At 42.7% G+C, this 20,329-nt stretch overlaps 2 protein-coding genes across 3 annotated transcripts in view; one reads left to right on the top strand and one right to left on the bottom strand.

Moving 5' to 3' along the window:
- The window catches only part of INPP5D (inositol polyphosphate-5-phosphatase D), a 106,959-nt gene extending 102,506 nt beyond the window's left edge, over positions 1-4,453 (bottom strand). The window contains exon 1 of the mRNA XM_081954054.1: positions 4,324-4,453. Within this exon, the coding sequence (XP_081810180.1) occupies positions 4,324-4,351 (28 nt within the window). The 5' untranslated portion in view covers positions 4,352-4,453. The remainder of the gene's footprint in view (positions 1-4,323) is intronic.
- NGEF (neuronal guanine nucleotide exchange factor) overlaps positions 1-20,329 on the top strand; it is a 71,787-nt gene that overhangs the window by 9,452 nt on the left and 42,006 nt on the right. Inside the window, exons 1-3 of one of the 2 annotated variants that reach the window (XM_081955317.1) lie at positions 4,532-4,668; positions 5,256-5,595; positions 17,092-17,221. In XM_081955317.1, the coding sequence (XP_081811443.1) occupies positions 5,328-5,595; positions 17,092-17,221 (398 nt within the window). In that variant the 5' untranslated portion in view covers positions 4,532-4,668; positions 5,256-5,327. Of the gene's footprint in view, positions 1-4,531; positions 4,669-5,255; positions 5,596-17,091; positions 17,222-20,329 lie in introns of those variants that run through there. The other variant, XM_081955318.1, reaches the window with a different exon arrangement.

Here is a 20,329-nt window from a genome sequence, read left to right as displayed (position 1 = left end):
GCCTTTTCCCTTTTCCCTTTTTTTTCTTTTCATGATGAGAGCGGTGAGGCTCTGCCTCCCCTGCCTCCCCTGACCGCACGTCCCTGCTGTCACAATGGCACAAATACTTTTAGAAATAGAACATTGATGCACTCTCCAATTTCCCATTCCCTGTGAAATTTTCTGTGAGACCTATATTTGCATACCTATTGAGTATCATGGATTTTCTGAAATGGCCAAAGGTTGAGCTTCAGGAAAATCCTTCTCAATCCCGGCCCCCAGTAGTGGGTTCCGGATCCCGGTGCAACTGGTACGGTGCAACGGGGACAGGTGCCCACCACATGAATGCATGCAGCCTGCACGCACATGTTTGCAGCATGTGCATGCGTACTTACCACCCGCAATGCTCTGTGATGCACCCATGATGCTCTGTGATGCCTCCGCGACACCTCCGCGATGCTCCAGCTGCTCGGCGGAGCATCGCACAAGCGCCATGCACTCCATGTGCCTGCACGGAAGCCCCGCAAACTTCAAATACCAGTAAGGAGCGTGGGCGGGTGGGTGGGTCCTCCAGAGCACTGTACCGGAACGGTACCTGGTGCTCCTGGCAGGCACCAGTATGCCCGTGCTGGGGCGTACAGGTCGTAATCCATCACTGCCGCCCCCCAGTAAAAATACATCTCCTGAAGTTTATTCTTTGCTAGGAATATAACAAAGAAATTTGCGAGCAGGGGTGGACTCTACCGGTTTGGACCGGTTCGGGTGAACTGGTAGCTCTGATGATCAGCTGGGAGTGAACCAGTTCGCCACAACAATCAGATGGACCCACCTGCCCACTTGCGTTATTTTCCTACCTTTATCTTCTCAGCTGATTCGCACGGCAGAGCAGATTGCCATGTGAATCAGCTGTGTTACTCCTCTGAAGAAACCCAGAAGTGAAGATTTCTTCGAACTGCGCATGCACATACGTGCAGCAAATCGCACAATCATTGAACCGGTTGTTAAACCGGGAGGATCCCATCAATGGTGGAGATGAAGGATGCATCTTTTTTACCCCAGAGGTTGTGAAAAGTTCTCTGATTCTATTTGTTTTCTTTAATTCAATTTAAGAAGATTGCAGTTTTACTACCATCTTACTTGAGCAAAAGCCTCCCTGAATTCAAGTGGCTTCATATCTGAGTAGGTGTTTATAGGATTGCAAGGATCAATTTAGCCAAACATTTTATATAGTTTTACGTTCATTAGAAGAAGAAAAAGGAAGGAGGGAGTTGTGGCAATCTGCTGTGTTCTTTGAATAGATGTTTTCTTGTTTAAGTCTTTGCACTGTAATATAGCGTTACCTGGAATTAAGTCATATTCTGGGTTCTTCCTATTCACTAGTTCTTTAGGTAGCCTAAAAGATACCAGCATTATGTACTGCCTGAAAAGGATTGATGAAGCACATCATAGTAAAACTGCTATTAATTTAAGGGGAAAGCATTATTGTAACTAGCAATGTTTGACTTAGGACTGCCTAAGGTATTTGCTGGAGATCAATAGAAGGCAAGAAAAAAGAAGTTTCTGGGACATGTTGTGGTGATGTACAATAATAATAATAATAATTTAATTTGTTAGCCGCTCCCTCTCCACAAGGGACTCGGGGCGGCGTACAATAAAAACATACACAAATACATATAAATCAGGAAAGACCATGGATCATCAATAGGTACATAAAATGCAGCTTTTTTGACTTAGGATCTTCCATGGAGAGGCATGTGGAGCTGATGTGCATAGAAGTGGTGCACCTAATTCAGTGGTCCCCAACCTTTTGAGCACCAGGAACCAGTTCCATGGAGAAGAGTTTTTCTGCGGACCAGAGGGGGTGTGGATTTGCATGCTGCCTGAATCCTGCAGAAGGGGCTTTACTTAGTTGCACAGACCAGTTGTTGGCATGCCACGGACCGGTGCCAGTCCATGTTGGGGACCCCTGACCTAATTGATATCTGTCTTATTACTAAGTGTACAGATATTATTTCTTTAGGGCTTCAGGGATCAAATATGTATCTTGGGGGAGGGAAGAGCAAAGCAAATAGTGTGTATTATGCTACCTTAGAAAGCAAAATGAAATAACCAAGAGCCTGTACCAGATTTTTAAAATCTGGCAGGCTTGACTTATTCCTTAGTATTCTTATCAGTAGTGAAAAGCTCCACCCAGATAACATTTCTAACTACCGGTACTCCTCTTGAGATAAATATATATATATATATTTATCAATTAAATATCCACAAATATATGGGGATCACACAGGATTGTTACATTGTATGGAATATAGATGTATTTGTGTTTAACTGGTGTTAATTGAGTAAAATTAAAAACAGTTAAACACAGAACGTTGTTTTAATAATTGGCCACCCAGAGTCACACTTTTTAGATAGGCAATTATATAAACCTGATTGATCAATCAATCAATCAATGTTCTACCAAGTAGAATCCAATTCTCTCCTTTACCTTACCTTCCACTATGTATATGATTCACTTGAGGCTGAATACACAGGTAGTCCTCAACTTTCAACAGTTCATTTAGTGACCATTTGAAGTTACAACAGCACTGAAAAAAGTGACTTATGACCATTTTTCTCACTTGTGAGCATTGCGACATCTCCATAGTCATGTGATCGTAATTCCGATGTATTTATAACAGCTGCAGTGTCCCATGGTCATGGGATCACTTTTTCAGATCTTCTGAGAAGCAAAGTCAATGGGGAAACCAGATTCGCTTAACAATGGTGTGGTTAACTTATCAACTGCAGTGATTCACTTAACAACCGTGGCAAGAAAGATCATAAAATGGAGCCAAACTGACTTAACAACTGTCTAGATTAGCAACAGAAAATTTGAGTTCAATTATGGTCGTAAGTCAAGGAATACCTACACTGTACAAAACTTTGAATGTTGAGGGTGGTTGGTACTCTGAGGGCCTCCCCTCCCCACCTTTTAACATAACTATTTATTTGAAGAAATTGAAACCAATAAAGCATTTCTGACCATTCCAGAGAAAGAGAAAAAGAGAGGGGGGGAGGGAGAGAGAGAGACTCACAAGTTTTCATCTTTGTGTTACTAAAGATTAAAACCAGAGGTGGGTTTCTACCAGTTCGGGCGAACCAGTAGTGGTATGCCGGCCGGGGTCACAGAACAGGCAGTGACCCAGGCCGGCCATTCCCCCAAACTGGTTTCCAGGTTACCGCCATCTTTTTTTGGAGTTATGCGCATGCGCAGAACAATTTCCATTGAACTGTGCACGCACACCCAGCACGCATCCAATGCTCACATGAGCAAACTGGTAGTAATGCCGGCTAGAACCCACTCCTGGTTAAAACATAATCCTGATGCTTTTTGCATTCATTCTCAAGGCAATTAACGTTTAGTATTGAAGTAGTGAATACATAATCTAGACTTCTTTTATTCTGTACATTTAATATGTTACTTTAATTGAGTGATTCTGTAGAGGACCAGGGGAATTGCTGCTACCAATGATCAGACAAGCGCAGGTTGAACCCATGCCAAGAAACAACTGCCTCCCTGATTCAATGAGGGAGGAAGGAAGTTCATTCAGATTTGCAAGATCCTGGTAACCCTGTCTTTTTCTAGTTAACCAAAATGGTTAGTAGCAATAATTGTAAAATCCCAATATCAAGGATTAGAAAGTCTGTTTATTTCAAAGCCTTTACTTCCGGATTGTTAGATCGGATAAGGGAAAGGCACACACAGGCTAACGGTAACAACAGCTCTTTATTAACTCAGTAGCAACATGTACAATCCAGCAAAGGTTGTGTCTGACAGCAACCCTTTTATAGGAAGCTGTCAGACCCTTCAACCAATGAGATTAAACCTCTGTTCCCGCCGGAACAGAGGACCTTGGTGGAAACCATTATAGCTGAAGCTAGGATCTAACACAGATGCAGTTAATATCTTTACAGTATGCATTAATGATTAATGCTTTCTTTTTCTAATTTATTTGTTTGCCATCCATCCACCTCAATATTGCATCAAATACTAATTGAGTTAATTATAGGGAATTAATTGATAATATGTTTGAGATTGCAAATATATGACAGTATATGGAGTGCTATTTTCCTCTTATCCTCTTAGAACTCACAAGGTCTCTCCTTGTGATATAGTGGATTTGCTTCTGGAGACAGAGAGCTAAACACAATTTATCAAAACACATACCATGACAAAAGAAGATACTGACAGTTGGAAAGGAAGACAAACTGAGATGGGGAAGGAAGACACATTGTTTAACTTTCTTGGCATCTGTGATAAATAGTACAGTATAAAACTGCTCCAAGAGTACTTAGACTTACATGCACATGAGATTATATTTTCCAACATCAGAAAGACTGGTTTTTCAATGGCAGGAATGTGCTGGAGGGTTAGGAGACAAACATCTTTAGCCAGTAACTGATTAAGGTTTAGTAAATTTTAGGTAGCAGAACAGGCTGGGAAAGGAAGGGTAGAAATCATCTAATTAAGGTCACAAAAGGGAGCTTGTTAGCTTTCCTTAGTTTCTGATTACAGATGTTGTGAAGAAAAGCTGCTCATGAAGAGATACTCAAAACCTGGACAATATTTGATTTTAAGACTATGCCTACTGAACAGAGGACATCAGGATAAAAAGGAGGATATGCTCTCCTTTTACTGGATTTCTGGTAACCCTACTTGAAACAGACTTCCCCATTGCTTAGGCTGACTTATTGTACCAGTATACTGTATGTCATCTAACTTTGCTGAAGGAAAAGAAGAGGCACATGGAATAAGAGATGAACATTGGGAAACAGAATTTTGGTTTAGGATTTTAAATCTGGTTACCTGATTTTTTTTTCTATTTCCAGCCTCTGTTTAGCTTATTGTCCTAGATCAGAAATGCATTTCTTCAAGGACCTTGTGTTTGAATAGTTTAAAACATTATTTGTACTGTTTTCCATTTTAAAAAAGGAAATTCTATTGAAGTGTAAACTAAATTGCAATGTTAATTCATAACTTTTCCATGTAAATGCAGTTCATAGTAGTGCAGATTGTGGGATCAAGATAGTTGTGAATCATATCCACATTAATGTTTTGAAAGTATTATGAATGATTTTTCTTTCAATTAATGTGTCAAACTGTTTAATGATCTTAAAGGGTTATAGAATAATAAAGAATCAAAAAGAGTATCAATTTCTAAATTTGTATCAAGCCACGATTTATTCTTCATATAAATATACATTGTATATCTCTTTTTTTTTTAATTCTCAAGCCGAGAGATCTGATGGAATGTATGAAGCTTTCTCGTTTGCTTCCTTGTTATTAAAGAATAAAAATTGTTGCTATGGAGAAAGAAAACCTGGAAGAGGTACAACGACACCACCGTGGGAGATCAGCCAATGGTATCCAAAAAGATTGTCCTCCACAGGCAATATCAAGCCTGGACTTGATCTCTGATGATGAATCTGAGGCATCTGACAGTATAACTGAGAAAGAACCAAAGACACATTACATTCCTATTCGAAGAAATTCCATATATTATCGTTCTATCAGACGTCGAAACAAAAAGAAACCAAGGAGTAGTAAAGAAGTTCAAACAGAACATTTTGAAGGTAAGTAGCTGGCTAAGTGATAGCCTTACTTCTTTTCCCATTGAGATTGAAAATTATGGATACTAGTAGGAAAAGCAGTGAGTCAATGTCAGTCTACAAAGACTCTAGAATCTGGGTATCTGCCTTCAGACATCTCTTGGGTATCAAGTTACAGTAAGTCTGAAAGGGGGGGGGAAGGTTTGAAAAGAGAAAGTCAAGCACAACAAGATCTGATAAGTTTTATTTAAATTGAGTCTTAATTTACTCGGCCAAACCTGCCGCAGAGGACAGAAAAGAAATTACCACAATATTTTATACAAATGAGGAAGCCTCATATTTTTACTCAAAAGTAGAAATGGGAATCATAGAAATGAATCTTCAAAAGCATAATAGAATATTATTTTAAAAAATTGAGTTATAAGTAACTCAAATCCATACGGATTTCTGCCCGACACTACAAATATTTTTTGTATTAGAGTTTATGTACACAATTCAGTGATTCAGAATGCTTTACATATTCATTTATTTATATCTTCCCTTTATTGTTTTTATAAATAACTCAGGGTGGTCAATATATCAAATTCCTTCTTCTATTTTCTCCCTAACAATAGCCCTGTGAGGTGGGTTGGGCTGAGAGAATGACTGGCCCAAAGTCATCCAGCCAGCTTTCGTGCCTAAAGCAGGACTTGAACTCATAGTTTTCTGGTTTCTAGCCTGGTGCCTTCATGACTAGACCAAACTAATGATTTTGTTCCTGCCAAGAAGTGTTACTCTGATACCCACTTAAAGTCCATTATTTTTCCAAACGAGGAAGGAGGCCGCCTAAGAAACAGCAGTGTTTTTTCCTTCCTTGGGTCAGAGGTTCATTTGGCTCTGTATGACAATATGGGTGGTCCTCATTTGTTTAGTCCTCATAACCATTCAAACTTACAATGGCATTGAAAAAACTGAGTTAGGACCAGTTCTTGCGCTTACCCCAGCATCCTCACAGTCTTGTGAATCAAAACTTGGAAACTGGCATGTATTTACAGTGGCTGCAATGTCTCAGAATCATCGCCATTTGTAATCTTCCCAGCTAGTCCCAACAAGCAAAGTCAATGGGCAAAACTGGATTTGCTTAATGACTACGTGATTCATTAAGCAACTGCAGTGATTCATTTAGCAACTGTAGCAAAAAAAAAAGATTGTAAAAATCCACTTAGCAGCTGCATTCCCAATTGTGGTCATAAGTTCAAGACTTCCTCTATCATTTGTTATAAATGACCAGACCCATTCCTTATTCCTATGGCAGTGATGGCGAACCTTTTTTGGCTCGCGTGCCACAAGTGGGGGGAGCACAGGGGGGTCGAGTGCGGGCGTGCTGCGCCCATAATGCAACGCGCAACCCCCCCCATTTTACATGCTTTTTTCGCCCTCCCCAGGCCCCAGGGGCTTTATAGGAGCCTGGGGAGGGCGAAAAGAGCCTCCCCCGCCCCCCCCCGAGGCCCTCCGGAGGCATCAGGGAAGCCTCGGACGGTCCCTGAAGCCTTCGGAACGCTTAAAACGACCCTCCGAGCAACCCGGAAGTCACTTCTGGTTTGCTTGGAGGGTGGTTTTAAGCGTTCCGAAGGCTTCAGGGATGGTCCCTGAAGCCTCTGGGGGGAGGGGAGGCTCTTTTCGCCCTCCCCAGGCTCCTATAAAGCCTCTGGAGCCTGGGGAAGGCGAAAAATAGCTTTTAAAAAGGTGAACTCGGGTGGCCAGCGCGCGCATGCGGGCTGGCCAGCTGACAGGGCAGCGCCTCGCGTGCCCTGACAAATGGCTCCGCGTGCCACTTGTGGCACGCGTGCCATAGGTTCGCCATCACTGTCCTATGGCATACAATGTCGATCTCTCTGTCACTGTAACATTGCAAGCAGACGGCCAAAAACTAAAATCTACTATTTAATATTCTGCTCCTGTCTTGAATATAGTCTCTGGATAAAATAAGCTTTTCTGTGTGCAAGGCAGACATCTTCTCCACCCTTTCAAGGCAGTGTGTTGACAGGATACCATGCAGCTTTTCTCACTGAATCACCAAGCCTCTGCACCAAGCCTCTGACCAGCATTCAGCAGAGTCATTGCAATTGAAAAAACCCAACCCTTTTGGAGTCAAGAAGTGTAGAATAATCTATTTAGGAAAAAAAAAAGCCTGCTCCCCAGTGGATGGAGGGTATAGCCTTGAAGTTTTGCTGTCCTGCGTAGTCTCTGCTGAACCAGTGCTTGTTCACCTAAAAAGCTGAAGAAGGATCCATACATTCTCCAGAACTCCTGGCTTCATTGGGAGGCAGTGAGTCTCTGTCTTTCTCTCTCAGACAGTTAATATTATTTAAACTAGGGAAGAGTAAGTTTCAGTCTTCCAATCTCAGTGGATTACTGCCTGCCCCCATAAGACCTAAACATTTGGCCAATGGGGAATCACTTCTTGCAGCATTGCCTAGAATGAATGGACAATAAGAATGGGTGAGCTTTTTATCTTTTAGCTAATTCTTTGAGACAATTGAAATATTGTTTGTTTACAAAACTGCATCAGGCTCTGTTATTATACTATTGAAAGGGGGCATTTGGTTTCTTTGGAGATGAGATCTGATCCTATTTGTTTAGATTTATTTGTTTATGATTTATATTAATCTTTCCTGCCAATAGGAAGAAGCCATTGCTCTTTTTGTGGGGATGATAGTAGGAGAAATAATGTTGTCTGCTGCCAAGGTTAAATCCAAATGAAGAATTATTGCCTTGTACCATATAAAACGTATAAAATGTACAAAAAATAATGAGTTTGGCACAGGGAGGGTGGAATAGCATGGCTAATTGCCACAGGATCAATGGTGCCCTAGTATCAAGGTCAAAGGGGTAGCTGATTCTGGATTTACACTTTTGTTGGTCAAAAATAAGGACAAACAGGATACATACAGTGAAACGAAAATGTGTTCTAGACTTATAGGAAGAAAGAAAGCAGGTTTAACAGTAAATAAATTATGCAAATGTTAAATTGAACATGTATATATTAAAAATAGCTGAGAAAAAACAAGTTTCTTTTTACTAGTTTTAGTTCAAAAGGTTCATTTGAGTCTTATTACCTTATGTAACATATTCAGTGCTGCAGTCATAAGAATGAACACACCTCTCAAGGGAATAGTACATTTCTAAAGCACCAAACCTTGCTTGCAGGATGTTGCATTCATATTAGAAAGGCATCAAAGGCTGCATAAAGGTGATGTGCAACAAATGACCAACAAATGTATATTTAATTGCAAAATAAACGATGTTAATAAAGGCCCCTAAAATATAAAGCGTCACAGTACATTTCCCCCATGAATCAGATTAGGTTACACTTAGTGCTCATTTTAACAAGAACAGACTTTTAAAATAATATTGTCTTGCCTAGAGTAAGGCTGCCAGGCTGCCGGTAACTAGATGAAAAAGGCACAAAAATCAATAACTGACGGAAGGCTTATGCATAAGATCCAAAGGAGAAGGTAGGAAAAGGCAGCCAGTTCCAAAGGTAGTTTATGTGGTCAGTTCAAGAACTGGAATACCAGCGGAGAGGGAGGATAGGAGCATGACAGAAGACAATAATGAAGTGATTTAGAACTGAGTTCTTGTAAAGTTAGAATTGTGCCAGACATATTCCAGTTGTCAGCTACTAAGGAAATGTCATCTTCTTTGTGGACAACCAGAGGATGATTTATCTGGCTTTTGGGAAACTGCCCACCTCCAGGTTTTGGCATGAAATGGCAGCAGGAATGAGAGCACGTAGGATTAGCCTATGTTCTGCAGCTGCATGGACCAGGGGCCACATGGACCAGGGGTCATTTCGCCAGTTTCTTCCATCTTGGTGGATTGCAGTTCTTGTAGATTGGTGGGACTCCTCCCCTCCCAGGATGGTCTAGGGTGAGCTGGGTTGGGTAGATTGGGTAGCGTTGACATGAAGTTTTGCAAGATGATGGTGAATTGCTTCCTGAGTAAAGGGATGTTGAGTGTGAGGCAGAAGCATCCCCGAGGCTGGCACCAGTCAGTGTTAGTATTGTTGATATGTTGGGTGCTTTTTGGCATAAGAGTAGAGAAGCTAGGCTCAGAGAAGATTGGGTGGGTAGAGAAGGAAGGACAGGTAAGGGTAATGATTAGAAGAGGGGAATAGAGCAGAAGACGGAGGATTGGCTGTTCTTAGGGAAAATGACCTCAATGTTTTGAATCAGAGCATCTTCCAATCCCTTGTAGTGTGCCCCAAGGCCTGGTAATCAAGGCTGCAGAGACACTGGCTCCTGACTGTTGTTGTTTAATACACAGTTAGCCTGTAATAAAATTGGCCTCACCCATGATTTAATTGTGGGTGAGAAATCTGACCTTGTTTGCAACACCAAAACCTGCCTGGGTCCAGGGGGAGGGTTTCCCTCTCTAAAGTTCCCCTGTTGAATTTTGTGTGTAGCATCAGCTGCAAAGCCAGAGTCAGGATGGAGGTATGGCAATTGTTACCTGAGAATCCATAACAGCTGTCAGAGGCACTGCTCCACAGATTGTCCAGTGTAAGATCCTCTTTGTAATACTGTATTGTAAGGAACAGAAGGGACTGTTGCTAGCACTGGTTATCTGTGTTGGGTATTGAAACAACTGCAACAAAACAATCAAGCGCAGAGAGCACCAAGGATGCCTCATTTTAACCCTGAGCTATAAATATTCTCCTTTATTGGTATTCTTGTGTAGCAGCTTTCCTGCTATATAGCAACCTCCCTAGTGGAACTGCTAGAATCTGTGACTTGGTTGGCCTTGGAGTTCCTCAATCTTAAATTTCCAGGGGACTTTGGGGAACTATTAGCCACCCTTGGGTATAGACCTGGCTTATGAAGTGGCTTATGAATTCATGGTTACCATGATAATTGTGGACCTAACCCAAATTATCTCTGACTTGACTACAACAAAGGGCATATAGTAGACCTTGTTTTTAATCTAAAGGCACTTGGAATGGGATGTGGAACTGGGGATGTTACCATTAGTCCCTTGCCACGAATAGATCACTCTCTCCTGGCTCTGGAGTTCTGTGGCATCACCCCTGCCTATAGTGAAGCCGGGCCTATCAAGTGGCTTACCTCGGCATCTGATAGACCCTACTAAGTCCCACAGGGAACTTAGGGTTGTTCCTGGGATTCTGGTAGGGTTCGACTGAAGCTTTAGTTGCTGCTTGGAATACAGGTAGTCCTCGGCTTACAACAGTTCATTTAGTGACCATTTGAAGTTATAACAACAGTGAAAAGGTGACTTATAAACTGTTTTTCACACTTATGACCATTGCAGCATCCCCATGGTCATGTGATCAAAATTCGGAGACTTGGCAACTGAGTCATATTTATGACAGTTGCAGTGTCCTAGGGTCCTGTGATCACTTTTTGTGACCTTACAAGCAAAGTCAATGGAGAAGTAACTTAACAACTTATGTTACTAACTTAGCAATTCCAGTGATTCACGTAACAATTGTGACAAGAAAGGTTGTAAAAATGGGTGGTGGTGGTGTTGAATCATTTAACAAATGTTTCATTTAGCAACAGAAAGTTTAGCCTCAATTGTGGTTGTAAGTAAAAGACTACCTGTAATAAGGTAACTTTGGCTTTAGTTTTAAGACATGCCTATGCAGTCTCTATGCCCATGAACTTCAGAAGGCTTCCTGGTTTTCAAAAGAAACCCAGGTGATGAATTGATGTAAGAGACATCAAGAATGTTTCTGGAAGAAAACAAAGAACACCACGGGAAAGAGTATTATTTAAGGATTAGCTCATGGCAATAAAGGTGGCACAATGTAGTTATTTCTCCACCTTTATTGCAACTGCAGTGTACCAACCAATACTTCTGTTTAGGGTAACCAGGATGTTCCTGGGTAGGGTAATCCCTAAAGATTGTTCTAGGTATCTGATGAAGTTGCTCAGATTCAATAAGAGCTGTAGAGGTCTATGAAGTTGCCAGAGGCAGTTGTCTTGGATGAGTTTAATATGAGATAGACGGGATCTTTTTATCTGTGACTTTGGCCAACTGTGTATTAGATCCATGTCCCTCCTGGTTGATTAAATTCTCCCAGCAGAAGACAAGCAGTTGGATCCAGGAGATGAGGAATGCTTCTCATTCCTGGACAAGGAGGCCTTAATCACCTCTCATTTTGATTACTGTAACACACTTTACATGGGGCTCCCCCTGAAGAGCATTTGAAAGGTGAAGATGGTCCTGAAGTTTGCAACACAGGTAGTTTATGGTGTCTCTTGATACACTGATATAACACCTCTGCTCTGTGAGCTGTGATAGCTCTCAATAGGCTTCTAGTTACAATTCAAAGTGCTAGATACTACCTAAAAGGTTCTATAAAGCATAGGACCAACTTATTTGTGGGATTGCCTGTCCCCAACTGTTTTTGCCTGCTCCCTAGTTCTAGCAGGGAGGGAATACTCTGGATCCCTTCGATCAATCAATGCCAATTTGTTGGACCTGCAGATGTACTTTCTCCATGGCTGCATCTGTAGAGAACAGCATCTCCTCCCAGAGATCCAGATGGTTCTGAACCTGTTAGCCTTTCATAAAGCACTGAAAACTTGGTTGTTCTCCCATGCATTTGAGCTAGTAGGTTAAATGCATTCTCTTGGTGATGTGGCTTTTTATTTTGAGTTTTATTGTTTAAACCAGGGCATCACTGGTTATGTTGGGTTTATGGTTTAAATCTTTGTATGGCACTTCGAATCACTGCTGTGACATAGGCAGCTTTATAAATCATATACATGTATTTTTAAAACAACAACAACAATGTCCTTACTTTTCCATTTGAGCAAATTTGACCATGACCAACCTGACTCCTTTCTACTTCTGTTTCTGGGACTACTGCAGTCTACAGTACATCCAATTGTTAGTTTTTTTCCTCTGAAAGCATCACAACACACATTACTTTCATCCTTCTGTTCCATAAAGCAAAGGATATTGAAAGCTGCAATCAAGAGGAAACTCTTCAAACAATATAATTCATTCTCTGAAAAGAATGAGGTCTTAAAGCTTGGGTTTTTTGTAGGATAATAGCAACCTACCCAGATAAATATATTATGTTTTTTTCCGTATTTTGGTACATGTATAAAAAGATGTGTTAGATTGGGTAATGGATAGGCACACACAGGCTTAACGGTAACAACAACTCTTTATTAAGTACAAGTGAGAACAATCCAGCGAAGGTTGAGTCTGACAAGCAGCCCTTTTATAGGGAGCTGTCAGACCCTTCGACCAATAGGATTAAACCTCTGTTCCCACCGGAACAGAGGACCTTGGTGGAAACCACTCTAATTAGAACAAGTATCTAACTCGCCTCCCTTCTTGGATGGAACAATCCTATTTGTTATGTAGTCACGCAGGTAGGCGGGCTTTTGGGTAACTCTGCCTGACCTGCGCAGTTCAGTAGGAGGGGTTTCCTTGGACAGGTCAGATGGACGTGTTTGCTCCGCAGCTCCGCTTGGTTGAAGCTCCTGGAACCTTTCACAGGCCGTGGCTGGAGCTTCTAGAGTCGGTTCGCTCGGAGCTCGCTGCGGGCATGCAACATAACCAGATAAGTTTCCCGGTACCCTCAGGCTTGAGCTGGCCGTGGAAAGAGTGAGTGTTTGATCTGTTTGGGTAGGGCTTTGGCTAACTCGTGCAGGAGTTACCTCTGGTTGTCTAAGAGTGGAGTTGGAGAGGCGGCCACGGACTTGGTCGATGTGCCTTCTCCGATTCCGACCATCCTCGAGCTCTGCAAGATAAGAGCGAGGCCCGGTGATGCCTATCACTGTGGCAGGAATCCACAGTGTTCCCCCGGCATAATTGTGGCTGTATACCGAATCCCCTACGCTAAACATCTGAAACTTGCTTGTGGAGTCTGGGGGCGATGAGGCAGAATAATTGGGGTGTAGCCGGTCTAAGTGGGACCTTAGCCGGTGACCCATGAGAAGCTTGGAGGGGCTTCTCCCTGTAGTGGCACTGGTTATGATGTGCTGAATTAGCAAGTAGTGGTCAACCCGTGTTTGCCAATCTCCCGGGCCCATCCATGTTAGGCCACCACACATAACTCCTAGCCAAAGACGTCATCCTGACAATTCCAGGATGCCTACGTGTAAAGCCTCTAATACTGCAATGGGCAGTTTGGGTTGAACAATGACCCGGTCCCCCCACAGTAAACAGCCATTAATAACCGATAACTCATCATGTTTGGTAAAATACATTTTGAAATCAACCCCAACAGGCCCCTTGGGCCACCCCCTCCACACCCAATTCATAATTTGCTTGATGGTGGAGTCCTTTGCAGAGTGACGGGCAACGTCACTGGATGAGACAGGTCCAGTCTCAAGGCAGTCAATGAGGAGGACTGGCGTCTCGGGGGTAGGGTCAGCGAGAAGTTCCGCCAGCGGGCAGTGGCTTAATGCGTCAGCGTGCCCCAATGTGGAACCTGGTTGGTGGATGAGGCAGTAGGAATAGGCAGCTAAGAAGATGGTCCACCTTGTCATGTGAGGTGATAATGACACTGGGGTAGGTCGGTCCCCAGCCAGTAAGCCCAACAACGGCTTGTGGTCCATAACCAGTTCGAAGCCCTGGCCATATAGATACTCATGGAACCTTTTTACTCTGGCCACTGCAGCCAAAGCCTCACGGTCCAGCTGGCTGTAGTTGCGCTCTGCGGTGGACAAGGTCCTGGAGTAAAATGCAATAGGGGCTTCAGTTCCATTGGGCATGCGGTGGCTGAGGAGGGCGCCAACACCGAATGAGGAAGCGTCGCAGGTCAGCACCAACGCAGGGTCTGGCTGTATTGTACTAGAAAGGAGTCCACCGACAGGAGTTGTTTTACCGTGGCAAATGCAGCAGCCTTGGCTCTGCCCCAGGACCACTTTGCGTTCTTAGCCAGGAGACAGTGTAAGGGCTCAGCAACGGTGGCTTTCTGTTTGAGAAAGACACTGTAGAAATTAAGGAGCCCGAGGAACGCCTGCAGCTCAGTTTGATTGCGAGGTGTGGGGGGCGTCCTGAATAGCTTTAATTTTTTGTGTGGTCGGGTGAATCCCAGAACCATCAATTAGGTACCCTAGGAATTCATCGCTTGGCACTTTAATTTGGCATTTCTCTTTTTTGAGATGGAGGCCTTTGTCTCTAATTCGAGCCAAAACTGTTTGTACATGTTTCAAAAGTTGCGCCTCATTTGCAGCCGATACCAGGATGTCGTCAAAATAGGGGACAACTCCTGGAATCCCCTGAAAAAGCTGTTCCATGACACTTTGGAACAGTCCAGGGGCGATACTAAATTGCAGACAGTGACATTTGAATGCACCCCTGTGTGTCACAATGGTTTGGGCCTCCTCCGCCATAGTGCCATCTACAGGCAATTGTTGGCATGCCTGTGCCATGTCCAATTTTGCAAAAAATTTTCCGGGGCCTAGTGAATGAAGCAGGCGCTGTACAATGGGTACAGGGTAGGCGTTTTGTTGTAGCGCTTTATTTATTGTGCACTTGTAGTCCGCGCAGATGCAGACAGACCCATCAGATTTGACAGGTATCACTATAGGGGTCTCCCAGCGTGCATGATCGACCGGCTCTAGGATTCCCTGGCCTACAAGCTTGTCAATTTCCCTGTCAATTTTGGGGCGGAGAGCAAAAGGTACTTCCCTAGGTTTTAGCCTTATTGGGGCTATGTTGGGGTCCAAACTAAAGGAAAGTGGAGTCCCCACATACTTACCCAGACCGGTGTCGAAGACGTCCTCAAACTCCTTAAAGATGGCTTCAGCGCCATCGTCTTTCAAGGTGTTGATACCAGTCACTTCTAGGCCCAGGGCTTGGAACCAATCTAGCCCTAGGAAGCTCTGCAGGTTGCCGCTGACCACTGTCACTGGGAGTTTCCCGCTGAACTGCTTGAACTTCACCTGGAAGGTACCTTGGCCAACGATGGGGACCCAGTTTCCCTGGTAATTGCATAGGCGGATGTCAGGGGAATGAAGATGCTGCTTCTTTAGGCTAGGGATAGCCTGCTTTAGGGTAGACCACGGCATGATGGTCAGTGATCACCCGGTGTCAATCTCCATCTCACATGGAGAGTCCTCAATGAGGACTGTGACCTTCAGCTTTTTGGGCCGCCTGGTGTGGACTTGGCCGAGTGACGTATGGTGGGTGACTCTATTGTCGCCCTCTGAGCACCGCGTTGGCTTCTGCCAGGCCCCTTGGTTGGGCCTCCATTGGAGGTTTGGTTCTTCTAGGCTGCCAGGCAGTGGCAGGGAATTTGCTTCGGCACACCTTGGCAATGTGCCCCTTTTGCTTGCAGCGCTGGCATGGTCTCCGCAGCTCCTTCCATGTCACGGAAAGCCAATCTGGCATGGTCTCCTCCGCAGCTAGAGCAAGGGGGGAGATGCGGTTTGAATTTGCGCGCCAGCTGGGCGCGGCTACTGAGCATGTGGCAACTGTCATCTTCCTCGCCTTCTGAGATCTCAGGCTCTGCAGCCTCGCGATGTACATGTGTACTCTTTTGCACGTCTTGTGGAACGCTTTGGTGCTGCAGTCTCAGTAGATTTGACAGCTGATTCGGACACCCTGGCCTCGTCCAAGGTGATCTGCAGAGTGAGATTAGATTTAGCGAGTAATCTCCTCTGTAAGGTAATGTCCCGCACGCCGCAAATTATGTGGTCCAGAATCAGCTCGTCCAGGTCTTGGAATTTGCAGTACGCTGCAGCCTTGCGAAGCGCTGCAACATACTCATTAATCAACTCGCCCTCTTTCTGGTTCCTAATGTTAAACTCATGCCAGCGAACATGCTTGGATGGCTTGGGGGCATAATGGGTCCTCAGCATTTGCTGGAGCACGGACCAGACGACTGATTGCAGCGGTGTTGGCTCAGAGAGGTCTTTTGCCGTCTCAAACACTTCCTGACCACAGTATCCGAGGAACATGTTCTTCTTGCGGCCTTCAGAAAGGCCCATGAGGTCGTTTGCCTCGAGGAAGCAGTCAAATTGTAGCATGTACGAGTCCCAGTGCTCGGTGACTGGGTCATATGGAATTGGTGGGGTGTGCATGGCCATTTTGTATTCTGAGGGCGTTTTGGAATCTGCTGCTCAAAAATGGCTGCTCGAAGCCGCGCTGAGCTCCGGGCTGGATGTACTTGCTGGATTGCTACGCTCTTTTGGGTTCACCTAGTTGCCTTCCAATGCCACCCTCGTCGCCAGTGTTAGATTAGGTAATGGATAGGCACACACAGGCTTAACGGTAACAACAATTCTTTATTAAGTACAAGTGAGAACAATCCAGTGAAGGTTGAGTCTGTCAAGCAGCCCTTTTATAGGGAGCTGTCAGACCCTTCGACCAATAGGATTAAACCTCTGTTCCCGCCAGAACAAAGGACCTTGGTGGAAACCACTGTAGTTAGAACAAGTATCTAACAAGATGCATCAGTGTTGCCCACTGAACATAACTATCATTTCTTTCTTGTTCCCCTTCATTGCAAATACTTACTTATAAACACTTTTTTTCTTGAATGCAAAGGCTCACTCAAAAATGGTAATACCAAAAATGAGCTTCTGAACAAAGAAGAACTGTTGCATATATTTCACAAGAGCCTGTCTCTACACGTAAAACCGAATATGACAGCCACAGAAGAACAATGGTTTCAAAGGTAAGAAAAATTGTATCTTAGTAATTGGTTAGTTGATATTGTCCTCCCATTTTGATTTCTCTGTTTCTTTAAAAAAAATTCTCCGTCCTCCATCCTCTTAGTTCAGTTCAGTTATTCATTTATTTATTTAATCTCATTAGCCAAATTCTTTTGACTCCCCCTGACAGTCAAGACTGGCCTGTTGTCTAGCAGTGTAGAGTTTCAGATGGCATTATAATAAAGAACAAATGAAAGTCAGAATGGAAACCATGATGGTACAGGAATATTTTTAAAAGTACTCCTTTGGTTGGCTAGATGGACTTCCAACAAATTATAAAAGATGACAGGATTCTTCTCACACCTTGGACACAAGTAGGGTTGCCCACTGCAACAACCCAACCTTCTCCACTCTTCCGGGACTATTGAGGTCTACAGTACATCCACCCCACCACTCAATCTGCCTTCTTGCCCATCCCTGTATAAGACAAGGTACACTTTGATTGTGCCTATTGGCTACCTATGGGAATGATGGTCTAGGACAGAAGTGGGAAATCCAAGGTGGTTTCCAAAGTGTGCAGGGAGGGCCAAAGTATTTGTCCCAATCCATCTCCTAAAAAAGACACTTTTTTGATCCTGAACACTCTCCAATAATTCCTGAATTGACTCAACTGGTTTTCAGCACTGTCGTGCATGCGAATGACAGCTGATCGTCACAAGTGCATGCACGCCAGAAACCTGGAAGTGAAACAGGCAAGGCTGCATGTGCTGGGCGACATGGCTTTGAGTGCCATTTGGAGCACACGTGCTATAAGTTCACCATCACGGGGTTAGGTGCTAATGTAAAAGTAGGAGTGTTTCTAGAAACAAAAGCTGACCCTGTTGTTTTTATTTCCATTGTTTCATATCTGCCCATAAAATATGCATGAAATTAAGAATATGCATATTTTTATATCTGGGTAAATTTACAAACCTGCTTAAATATTTCATTTGATTAGGAAGCTTATAAATCTTATTTTAACCTTAATATAATTACTACTATGACATAGATAACAATGGACTATTTAAAAGAGATATATGCATGATATTAGACTTATTTTGCATTTGGATCATAATAAGATTTCATTTGGGAAAATTGAGGACCTAGAAAGGTGGCCATTCAGTTATTTATTTTTGTCTTCCATTTGTTCCATTACAATACAGAGAGATAAATGGTTTGACCTCAGCTGATATGACAAGATAAATTAAATTGCGAAAGTTTATATAAGAGTTCAAAATAGAACTAAGCTTCAGTTTCATATCTGGGTTTGAAAGAAGAATCCTGGATACACGGAATGTACTGAAACCAGTCACTGAAGTAACCACATTGTGGATAAATTAGAATCCATTATTTGTGATCTAAAGCAATTTTTAGACAATTATTTCAAAAGCATTCATAGGCTACAGTCATATTCTTTCTGAAAGAGTGTAGGAAAGAGCTTATCCTTTGACATGAAAAGGAGTATCAATAGGAGTCCCACTGAAGGTAGGGCATGGAGGAGAATTCTCAGGTAGATTATGAGAGGCTTAAGATTCATGCGTTGCAAATATGAGGGTGACACCAATTCCTTTTTCATGAATATAGCTGAGGCTAACAGTCTTTTAGACTAGTGCCTAAGCAGAATAATGGATTGTATTTAGGACAATAAAAACAGATTTAGGGCTTGTCTTCATGTCCCATTAACTGTGGCATAAATATGCCCTGGCAATGGTTCATTAATGCCGTTCCTTTGGAACATTGCCTGAAGGGCCCTGATTTCCACAGAGGCATCTGCTTGTTTGATTCCTGACTGCCATTTTCTAAACTAGGTCTTAAATGGGCTTCATGTATATGCAGTTTTGATCTATTTTATTATTTTAAAAAGTGCTAAACAGGGATTTCTGCCCAAGAGTTGGGAAAGGCAAATGACAACATTGTTTGTTGAGACACATAATGCACATCCTGCTCTTTTTGTACATACATCCTCACATCACCTATTTAAAAAATGCTGACAATATGGTGCTGCTTTTCTCAAAATGAGAGAGCTAGTACAAGGTGCATTTAAGGAAAGAGAACAGAGCATGCTACCAGCTGTTTGTTGCTCACTATGTCACCACTGAGTGAATTACAATGTTTGCACTGCTTCTGCCAACAAGGAGGCAGTCCTTCTTACCATTTTTGTATTGCTTTAGTTGATGGAATGCCATTTTGCCTACTCTTGTCCAGCTTCATGGTCCTCCATGGGTTACTTATCGATCTACCAATTATAGGGACAGAACTGGATTCACCGAATAGTTCTATTGCCTCCATGCAACAGTGTTTGGAAATGGGGCACACTCATTACTGATCTCTTCCTCCAATACCACTTCCATGTCAGCAACTTCTTAGATGAGTAATTTCTAGACATAGAGCTAGACCTGTATTGTGACCTGACTAACAGGTCTGGCCAAAATGTCAGGCTTTTCATGAGAATAATTATTATATAGCTAAAGAAGCTGACCATTGCTTGAATAGGAATATCCCCTGTTCCCCAAATGTATTTGATGTAAAACAAAGCAAGCAAGTTTAATTGTTGAGTTTTAAAACATAGAGCCCCGTTCAGAAATTATATTTTGCAACTTGGCTTATTTTTTTTCCAAATAGACATACCATTTTTATTTTCATCTGTAAGAAATATGACTACAACATTCATTAACCAAATGCCAAACTAGTGATATCATCTTGCTCTTCTCTCTGAAATCCTTTTAAGCATTGCCAGAATTTTAAAGAAAAAAACAAGTCTCTTCACATAATGCATTCGCTCTCAAATACATGTATAAAATGGCCCCAACTCGATTTTATACTGCACCTGTTTAACTCAGGTTTGTGCCAATGAAATGTAACAGAATAATTTTAATCTAAAATTTGTAACGTGGAATATATTTGAGCCCTCCAGCCTAATTTAAATAGACATGGAAGAAGAATTATAAGCATTTATTTGAAAAATAACACCACAAAAGCAAAGCAATGCTTGAAAAATATCTGTGAAGTAAAAAGGATGTTAAAGAGTTGTCCCCCAACTCTCTGGAGAAATATATAAGAGAGGGCCATAGAAACTATCTCAACTCCAAATC

The sequence above is a fragment of the Natrix helvetica genome (genome assembly GCF_964273705.1).
Source record: "Natrix helvetica genome assembly, chromosome: 5".
NCBI classification, from domain to species: domain Eukaryota; kingdom Metazoa; phylum Chordata; class Lepidosauria; order Squamata; family Natricidae; genus Natrix; species Natrix helvetica.
The sequence above is the reverse complement of the archived record's forward strand: the minus strand, read 5'-3'. Positions and strand labels throughout refer to the sequence as shown.